A 10,015-nucleotide genomic window follows, 5' to 3' on the forward strand; every position below is an offset into this window, starting at 1 on the left:
TTGAATTTATTTAATACACGAGTTTCACAATTTGAGTTGAATTACTGAAATAAATGAACTTTTCCACGACATTCTAATTTATTGAGATGCACCTGTACATGTTCTTTTTTTATTAACTGTTAAGCTTTGGGGTCAGCAGTGGAGTAATGGCTGCTGAAATTTCAGCTTTGCCATCACAGGAATACATTACTTTTTAAAATATTAACATCTTACCGACCCCAAACTTTTAAGTGGTAGTGTATTTTGTCACTTTTGTTAAATGCATTTGTATGTATACGTCTTTTGTCATTATAAATGAAATCTTCCTTTGGCTGAGTCTGTGCTCCGCGTTTTGGTAATTTTGTTCGATCAGTTGTTTGCCTGACATCGCTGAGATTGCAGACCTCTCCAGCATATCCTGTTCACCAGCCAATCACCTAGAATGGGTGGAGTCAGCTGAAGCCCCGCCCATCCCTCTCAGCAGAGGACATCCACCCTGTAACAGCACCCCACGCAGCCCAAAAGGTAAGCTGGGAATCAGAAAAATGTAACATGAATCAAGATTCAGAATATGTTGTGTGGGTCAGTTTCGTCTAATTGTGAGCACTGTTTAATTACAGGCCATAGGACACACCTTAAAGATGTGCAGGTTGGCACTGAGCCCCTCCCTCACCTCCAGAGCTTGTTGGACACGTCACCATGGGGCAGTGCTCCATCCCATACTGTCTGCACAGAGAGTTACACCACAGTCAGTGCAGGAGACAGCAGCACTGTCAGTCAATGAATCATGATATTTGAATAATATATTTCTGTCAACAATCATATCAGTATTGGGCAATAAATGTGACTTTTTATGTTTTCCATATCAGACCAATAAGTAAAATAGACTGATATACAGCTGACAGTTTATACTCAAATAAACACCCCAGATTGTTTACATCAGTTGGCCTAAATAATGTTAAACCTAAAATGTCTACTTAGAGCCTGATTTTTTTCCAGGGTACACAGGCATTTTATTTCTATAATCTTTCTTATACTTTTGTAATTTTTTATTTACATAGTGTAAAAGAATGTTGTCTATGTATTAAAAATAAGAATGAAAAAATAAGTGAAAAAGAATAAAAATAAAGTTTATATAGGAAAATAATTAATAAATAAAATGTGATGCAAAAATTGAGCAATAATTAATTGATTTTGTTTCATCATGTAATTTATTCCTTTATTTATATTTATATATATTTATTTGATTTACTATCTATCTATCTGTCTGTCTGTTGAGAGACTTTTAAGGTGGGTGTTTTTTGATAATATCTTTGACCTATATTTCAAAAGTATTAATAATTTCAGTTATTGCCCAAAATGTCAGTATCAGTGCATCTCTGATTTCTAATGTGCTTTGAAATGTCATCTTTCCTGGCATAATATGATACTACACTCATCAAATATCTTAAGTATTATTATTTGTTTTATGCTATTGACATCTCTTCTGTGTGTTTTCGCAACTTGAATTCACTCAGAGCTTTTTCAGTAAAGACAACTTCTTTATATTATATACAAATGCTTGTTGTTGTTTTGTTGTAGAAGCTTGCATCTGATAAATGTAAATGTACCATTATCTTATTTTTGCATCAATATAATCACAGCTGGAGCATTTATATTGATATCCTGCTTCTCTTTTCAGACAAATGCCTCTGTGTCCAGCGTCCTGCAGTCTCCAGTAAAAATCAACATCTGTAAGGATGGAAGAGAGGAAATAGACTCTTCCTCCAGCGGTAATGCAGAGTTCAACACTGCCAGCTCTGGAGCCAGACAGTCCACTGAGACCAGCCAGGGGCCCAGTGAAGAGACAGAGCATCCTATTGGTTTGACAGTTTGTTGTTCATTGCAATCATTTTTAAAAACTTAATAATGTATTTGCCGTGATGTGAGAATCAAACTGTTTGATTGTGTTTCCTGCAGAGAATAATGATGTGGGTGAGGAGGGAGAGGAGGTAGGTGATGATGACCCGTCAGACTCTGAACGGCAATGTGAGCAAGAGTCCTCTGATGAAAAGGTGTTTGATGATGAAGACATTGCAGAGAAGATGGAAGGATGTGAGGGTGAAAACCCATGTCAGATACATGGTAAGACAGATCTACAGTAGGGCTGTGTTTTTATTAACTTAAATGAGGAATTGAAGTAATGTGCTTCTGTATTTTCAGACCATCATCCAGATCGCAACTCTGCTGATAATGCAAACTCTCAGAAAAGAGATAAGAGTCACAGCCTTGATGAAACTGAGAGGTAAAACCCCCAATACTTTGCCGTAGTAAAGGGATTTACTTTACTAGTTGTAAACTTTATGACACAGTGATGACAAAAGAAAGAAAAAGTGACATATATCAGTGAAATGGCTTCTATTAACATTTAGAATAGTCTATTGTCTACAGCTGTGAGGAATTTATGGGGTGGATGTTTTTTATATTTTAACTGAATAATTTGTTAATTTTTTAGATCCATGTTAGTAGGTTCTATTATTAGTTTTTTCCTCTCTTAAAACTTAAATGAAGTTGCTTCTACTTTGAAATGGCATATGAAATCTTGCAGGGCAAGCTCCACCCTTGATGAGGATCTACAAAGAATGTTTTTGGAAAGAGCCACAGAGCAGAGAAACCCTAGAGACCCAGGGTCCCTGTGAGTGCTGAAGCTCCATGTTTTTCTGTGCAAACACAAAGACTAGCCTAGAAGTGTCTGGATTTTTATAAATAGGATTAAATATGTCTTCTGAATGATATTTTACTCTTAAATTATGTCAAACATTAATCTGTGCTTGGTCTAGCTTGTCTGACATAAAAGGAGAGGGGGATGTGAGAGAGGACTTGGGTTGTCCAGAAGGGGACTACATAGAGACAGCAGCAGGTGCGTGGATAGAAGTCTTTTTCTAGTCTCCTTTCAAGGGTTAGTACAGACTACCCTTTTCAGCAAACATTGTGATGGTTTTTTTTGTGGGCGGAGCTTAGGTGGAGGCAGAAAGATTCCCCTGACTGCTTCTCTAACACTAGCTATCAAGATTTGTTTGCTTGTTTTTAACAATGACTGGAGAAACACGATTTTACCTGAATATATATGGTCACTCACTGTCTGGGGCCGCGATTGTTATTTCAAAAACGAAACCAGATTGGCCGACGCGTACCCTAACTCAGTGGATGGATGATCTGACAGGATTACTTCCGGTTGAGTGATTCACATCTACACCTACCTGACAGAGAAACCTAACATGTATAGTAAAGAGAAACTCACCTGTGTCTATCTAGCCATGAAGATGTAGGCATACATTTCAATTTCAGCAGGCAACTATTTTTACATGAGAGTGAACAACTGGGCCAAAATACTAAAAAAAAAAACTTCAACATTCAGTGTGATGGATATTTGAAGAGGTATGTATGCAATGGCCAAATAGTTATTTTAAAGTATAATGCCTCCTGTAAATAATGTTAATTTACAGTGACATTACAGTATCATTACATTACTTTGAATACAGTACATTTAAAGATGTGAATATTGTCTAGAAATAAAAATTTTAGACACTGCAAATAAATTTTTGAACTTTCTTACCAGGTTCTTAAAAATTCCAGCCACAATCAATCACAACAATGTATATACAATCACAGATTAAGCATATCAAGTCGCCAGTTGTTGTTTTTTTTACACACATGCACAGACATTATTTCATACTCTTAAATGTCGCAAGATGCATGAGAAATCTTTAGGCGTGCGACCACCAAACCATAATCCATAACAACTAAAGAACACTTTATTTAACCGTTCCTGATAAGAAGTGTGCGCTGCAAACACAAGCATTTTTGATGATTGTTTCTGTCCAGTCCACTCATTTTATTGCTTTTAACCACAGCTGTCGTCGGTTTTTTGTCTGTCAGTGGCAGCAGGTATGCGATAAAATTTAAAATTGAAGCCTGTACTGTCGATTCTGCCACCCAACAACACAAGAAGATGAAATTTTAAGGTCCTTGTGTAGCCAAGTCTGTGCTGTTTTGAATTGGCTGCCTCCAAGCCTTTCCATTGGTTTTGCCTCCATCTAACACCGGCATAAAAACAGTCTTAAGCTCAAACGCCTAATGAAGTGTTTAACTCTGGGATAGGTAACGTCGGTCCTGGAGTGCCGCTGTCCTGCAGAGTTTAGTTCCAACCCTAATCAAACACACATGAACAAGCTAATCAAGGTCTTCAGGATTACTAGGGCTACAGGTAGGTGAGGTTTTTTTTCAGAGTTGGAGCTAAACTCTGCATGACATCGGCACTCCAGGACCGACGTTGCCTATCCCTAGTTTACCTGATTGAAGCCCCATTTGTTTTCTTTCTGTAGAATGTATAAACAAGCTAGGAGAGAAGATTGAGGCAGCTGATCAGGAGAATCATCCTAACAGGTGCACAAAAAGCTTAAAATAAAATGTATTTGACCCTAGGAATACATTGCTAGTGTAAATCATATTGCTTATACATTAGAAAAATTCTGCTGGCTTTCCTGGTTGAAAATGCTCTAGAATATATTTTTGTAATTTCATCGTTGAATTTTTTTATTAGCAGAGTTCTTGAGCAGACACTTCCAGAGTCAGTCAAACTGCACTGTTAAAGAGAAGCCGATCCCGATGTTTTGCATCTGAATAGTTTCCATTTTAGATGCTTAAGGCATGTGGTTTGTGTTCTTTATGTTGAATTTACTGTTTAATGTAAGAAAATGTTCCAAATAAAAAACTTAGCCTTTAGACTTGTTCTTATGTACATCAACAATTTGAGCTTTGATGTTACTATGGACCGTAACAAATAGATGTAATACATTTTTAAATGTTTTAAATTCTATTTGATGTTCTGATGTTGTTGTTACAGAAATGTATTGCCAGTGTCTTGTTGCATTCAGTAGCTTCTAAATAAAGGAAACATATATATATATATATATATATATATATATAAATATAAAAGATATTTTATTGCATACTCAATTACAACAGTAACCTAAAAAAAGTGAATACACTGAATCTTACCAGTCGCCTCTGCTTCACTGAGATCTGAAATTTGATAAAACACCCATTTCACTTTACAAAAAATAGAAACTTTACAGCACAAGAGGTTATTTCTTATACAAACCTAATGATGCCACAACATGTCACGATATAATTTAATAATGGCTGCATAACATTATGCAGTGGAAATAGGACAGAAAAATAACAGCCAAAAATAAGTTTAGTGCTTAAAGTCTGATCAAATTATTTTCTTTTAAATTTATGCAATTCTGATTAATGGATATACTTTAACTTTATGGATGCAATGTTTGAAGTGTTTTCAAGTCGCCGTTATTCCTGTTCTAAATCAAAACTTTGATCCAATCAAAGTGCAAGAAGGGATATACTTCAGCACAGAGATGGAAGGAACTGGATGATTTACATGTTTTGGTGATGTTTGTGTGTCTATTTTGTCCCCGTTTCCTCCCCGTCTTTTGCCAGCAATGACACAAGTCCTTTTTTATCCAGCTCGATGATTTTAAGATGCTGTAAGGTCTTCAGTGCAGAATCACTGACTTTCATGTTCAGCTTCATCCTCTGAGTGCTTATTGGCCCCCTGAAGAGACAAGAATTAAAATATTTAAATAAAATGTATTGGATAACACTTTTATGGTATGAATAAAAATCACAAAGTTGTCTTAAGTTACAGTACATTATCAATCATGTTAGGGCTCAGGGTTAAAGGTGATGTGTTTGCACAAATATGACCAGACAAACCTGTCCTTATCTGAGAAGTACTCGGATAACTGCTTATAGAGCGTGTTGAGGTCATTCAGCTTCAAGTTACCACGTACACTCCGCGGGACAGTCTCAAATGTCCCCTCAGACACCTCGTCACACATGTTCTGTGCTGCAAGAGAGTGAAAAAAGCACAATCACTTTTTATAATTACTGATATTGACGCCTTGACAATGTGCCAATGTTACAATTGCTTAATGTTGATAGTCTTCTTCGGTCCTTACATTCAGTCTGTGCTTGAGTTTGAGGTTCTTCTGTATACGCGGCCTAAAGAAACAGAAACACATTCACCAACTCAAAGTAGCTTTTACCTCCAAACATCACAAATAATTACATTTTAATAAGTACATGCAACTGCTGTTCAAAAATTAGAGGGAGTAAGATTTTTTTTTTTAAGAAATTAAGACTTCTATTTAGCAAGGATGCATTAAATTGATCAAAAGTGACAGTCGAGACATTTAAATGTTAAAAAATATTTCTATTTTAAAAAAATCCTGTTTTTTTTTTTACTTTGTATTCTTCAAAGAATTCTGAAAAAATGTATCATGGTTTACTCAAAAATATTTAGCAGAATAACTTTTCAAAATTGATGAGAAGAAATGTTTCTTAAGCATTAAATCAGCATATTAGAATGACACTGAAGACTGAAGTCATAGAGACTGAGAATTCAGTGTTGCAATCACAGGAAAAAAATAATTGATTAAATTAGAAAAGTTATTTTAAATTGTAATAATATTTCACAATATTACTGTTTATATTGTATCTGATCAAATCAATGTAGCACTAGCAAGCATAAGAGACTTCTTACAATACCAACCCCAAACTTTTGAACAGTAGTGTAGTTGTGTAATTATGGTAATAAAAAGCTTTACAAAATGTCTAACCTCTACATTTAATGTGGCAATGGATGAGCAGAAAAAATCTCTCGCTTCTTGTTCTTCTTTTGTCAGTGGTGGAACCTTGAACAAGATTTCCCATTAGCATAGTCCAAACCCAAAAACCTTCATTTTTTCAAAGACTATTCCTGAACTATAGTGAAATCATTGTGTATGGCCTCTAGTGTAGTAAGATTAACATGGACTGTTTTGGTTTGTTAGATTTTGGCTGTTGTTGCACAACTGAACAAATACCTGCACATCTGCTGTGTTCTGCAGCTGTTGAACCAGCTGCACAGTGGTGTCCAGGTGAGCTCGTATTGAATCCATTGATCGTTTCTGTTCCGCCGTGATCTCCTCCACCTGCGTGCACAGGGCCGCATGCCGCGCTTTGATCGCCGACAGGTTCTCCAGCAACTGAACAGGGTTTCCCTGAAATCCACAACCACAGATTTAGAAACACAGACTCGGTCAGTATTTAAAATTAAAAAATGAATACGAACGTACCTCAAACGTGCCCGCTTCTCGCACATTGGCCATGAAGTCAAATTTCAGCCGCTTTTCCACATATTCTATATCAGCTTCTGCTTTCTGGAACTACAAGGACACAGACCTAAACATCATAATTCAGTAAGCATTCACAAGATTTGAATCGGGGTTGACTGCTGTTTGTACGCTTTAGTGGCCCATCTGAATGAGGGAACAACCTAAAACCTGAAACCCTATTAGCAATATTGCACTACTCTGAACACAGTGGACAGCAGAGGCAATACTAATAGGGTCCCAAGAATTAGGATTAGACATGACTTGTAAAACATAGAAGACAAACCACAATATGCCAGATGAGACGGCGGGCGCACCTCTTTGAAAACTTTCAAACATTGTGCAAAGCTGCTCTCAGATGCTTTGACAATACTATTGCACTGCTAGCTGTCCAATACAGTAGTGCAATGAAGTCAGAGCACATGTTAACAGCACTTGATGTGGCTGGCCACGCTGTTGACCCTACCTTTGAGAAAAATCCCTGGCCAATGCCCTTTTAACATTGCACTGCTTTAATAACTGGGTTATCAGTAGTACAATATAAAAGGGGCACTGGACAGACGGTACACATTCAGGGCGGTCCATTTGCATGCTGAAATATCCAATCATGTAAATAATGTCAACAAAAAGCCTGGGAAGAAAAACACAGCTGTCACATAAACATTAAAACATTATAGTGTTGAGATACAGATATGTAGATGTGTCATAATACAGGCAATCATTTTAAAAGTGAGTGTGTTTATTGTTATGCTATTTTGTTCATTATAGCTATTTTGCATTTATCTAATTTAATAAGTAACAGCCGAAATTGTTCAGAGAGAATTTTATATTTTTACTCAAAATAACTAAAATACATTATCATTAGGCATTTCTGACACTGGCAGTGTAGTAAAGTTACTAATGCTAGTTCGCTACAAAGAGCAACACTGCGCCCCCTATCGTCTCCACTTCCTAACGATATTTGAACTCATGAAAAAAAAATTATATTATTGCATATTATGGTTTTACTTAAACAGAATACCAATATAGCTTTTATGAGATTTTGTAGGCATGCTAATAATCAGTCTAAACTTTTACGAAGAGGACTGTGCTTCTTCCAGAAGCAATGGACACATTTAATATAAATTGATATCAGTTAATAACAATTGCTACAATAACTGGTGTTTATATAAACCCATAATGTTTACACATATTTAAATATCTAATGGAATAAGGTATAAGGAGTAAGTGCGGGATGCAGCGCGCAGTCTCGCGGACTCACGCACAGCACAGGCCCTCCCGCAGCCGCAGCCCCTCACCGCGCTCAACGCTTCACACAGCAGCCATCGAGCCAAATGAACACTTTTCGGAATGAATGCCATGGTTTCTATTCAAACTATGCACATTATAGTAAATTAATCATATTAGGGCTGATTTTTGCTGTAAATACAAGTAAAAAAAAAAAGACATTAGCAGTGGCACTAGTTAGCCATCCAGCTACATGTTTTTCGTAATTTTCCAACGTGAGGGAAAGTCAGAGGCATTTACAGAACATGTAATTCTTCATGTTTGTTCTACATTACGTTGTCTATCGTAAAGGCACCTGTGTCACTAACAGTTAGACGCGTACGGTCGGTTTACACTAGAAAACATCTGATGGAAACGTTTGGCTGAAAAAACAGCTTACCATCGCCTCCAGTTTATCAACTGTCTCCATGTTGAATAGTTTACATTCCTGAAGCAGCCCCGGAAATATAAAGCTCGCAGCAGAACGCAAGACCTTCTCTGATTGGTCAGCTGTCAGAGCGCGTGGAAGATGATTGGTCAGTTCGGAGGGCGAATGAGTGGAAAAGGGATTGTATGTTCGGGATGGAATTCTAACGTACTGCCTTGTACGTGCTACACAGTGTATGTATAATGCATAGTATTTAAAATTGAGTATAAAATATGTATTGTGAATTCAGTGTTGTTGTTGTTTTTTTTTTACTTTCGGCAGTCTGTTGATGCATGCATGCAAAAAATGTTGTATTATATATTACACTTAGTCATACTCTGCACAATATGAATACTCTATACATGATATTTGTAGTACACAAATATTTAGTCCAAGGCCTTGAGAATTACAGGAAGAGACCTATTTTAATCTCCAAGATGTAATGTTCAGGTCAGGGTAACTTTAAAATCATGCTCCTGGATGCTTAAACAAATTCAGTACTAAAACTGAAGTCTTGATGACAGTTAATATTGTACTATTTAAAAAAAAGTTTATTAAAAGACTAAGAGTCATTTAAAAAAATAAAATATATATGACGTCACTTTGTAGGCCGATCGGCTGTTAGCATCACACTGGTTCCCCATAGGCTTTTGGATTATCGCAAAAAATAAGCTCTGTGTTCAACCATATTTCGTGAAACTTACACGTTTTTTCCATCAATAAAATCTTCACAAAATAATATAACTTTCATGAATTTTGAAGCCTAAATTAAAGCGCTAGAGCTTATTTTGTTATTTGGTGTATTTGGTGTAATGAAATGTGTTTATGCGGTTTAAGGTTCAAAAAACACATTATTTTCCACATACTGTACATTATTGTTTCTCCTCTATGCCCCGCCTTTCTGAAACGCGTTGATTTTTACAAAGCTCATCGGTCTGAAAAAGCGAGGTGTGCTGTGATTGGCCAGCTATCCAGTGCGTTGTGATTGGCCGAATACCTCAAGCGTGTGACGGAAATGTTACGCCCCTCACCATACTGTAATGCACAGTCCGGCTGGAGCGACGAGACATAAACATTAAAACCCATTATAAACGAGGCATTTGTTGCATCCAGTGGGGACATAATTATG

General features: G+C 36.7%; 3 protein-coding genes across 6 annotated transcripts in view; 2 read left to right on the forward strand and 1 right to left on the reverse strand.

The window, feature by feature from the left end:
- Positions 1-809, forward strand: part of LOC107686139 (uncharacterized) — a 9,569-nt gene extending 8,760 nt beyond the window's left edge. Inside the window, exons 21-22 of the mRNA XM_016483001.1 lie at positions 353-504; positions 600-809. Of these exons, the coding sequence (XP_016338487.1) occupies positions 353-504; positions 600-763 (316 nt within the window). The 3' untranslated portion in view covers positions 764-809. The remainder of the gene's footprint in view (positions 1-352; positions 505-599) is intronic.
- A 529-nt stretch (positions 810-1,338) lies between these two features.
- On the forward strand, positions 1,339-4,621 carry LOC107686188 (uncharacterized). Its single transcript, XM_016483099.1, has 8 exons — positions 1,339-1,344; positions 1,661-1,841; positions 1,939-2,103; positions 2,182-2,263; positions 2,567-2,653; positions 2,799-2,878; positions 4,344-4,404; positions 4,562-4,621. The coding sequence occupies exons 1-8, from the start codon at positions 1,339-1,341 to the stop codon at positions 4,608-4,610; spliced, it is 711 nt and encodes a 236-aa protein (XP_016338585.1). The 3' UTR covers positions 4,611-4,621.
- A 229-nt stretch (positions 4,622-4,850) lies between these two features.
- Positions 4,851-8,917, reverse strand: LOC107686141 (spindle and kinetochore-associated protein 2-like). Of its 4 annotated transcripts, XM_016483008.1 has the most exons (9): positions 8,860-8,917; positions 7,158-7,247; positions 6,906-7,082; positions 6,660-6,734; positions 6,000-6,042; positions 5,755-5,887; positions 5,420-5,593; positions 5,020-5,043; positions 4,851-4,901 (listed from the first exon to the last, which is right to left on the reverse strand). In XM_016483008.1, exons 1-7 carry the CDS (start codon positions 8,887-8,889, stop codon positions 5,443-5,445), a joined length of 699 nt encoding a protein of 232 aa, XP_016338494.1. In that variant the 5' UTR covers positions 8,890-8,917; the 3' UTR covers positions 4,851-4,901; positions 5,020-5,043; positions 5,420-5,442. The 4 variants fall into 4 exon arrangements, with proteins under 4 accessions (XP_016338494.1, XP_016338493.1, XP_016338496.1 ...); XM_016483007.1 differs by lacking the exons at positions 4,851-4,901; positions 5,020-5,043 and having other exon boundaries at positions 5,078-5,593; XM_016483010.1 differs by lacking the exons at positions 4,851-4,901; positions 5,020-5,043; positions 8,860-8,917 and adding an exon at positions 8,789-8,837 and having other exon boundaries at positions 5,078-5,593.
- Positions 8,918-10,015: the final 1,098 nt, after the last annotated feature.

The sequence above is a fragment of the Sinocyclocheilus anshuiensis genome, unplaced genomic scaffold (assembly GCF_001515605.1).
Source record: "Sinocyclocheilus anshuiensis isolate Anshui unplaced genomic scaffold, SAMN03320099.WGS_v1.1 scaffold437, whole genome shotgun sequence".
NCBI classification, from domain to species: domain Eukaryota; kingdom Metazoa; phylum Chordata; class Actinopteri; order Cypriniformes; family Cyprinidae; genus Sinocyclocheilus; species Sinocyclocheilus anshuiensis.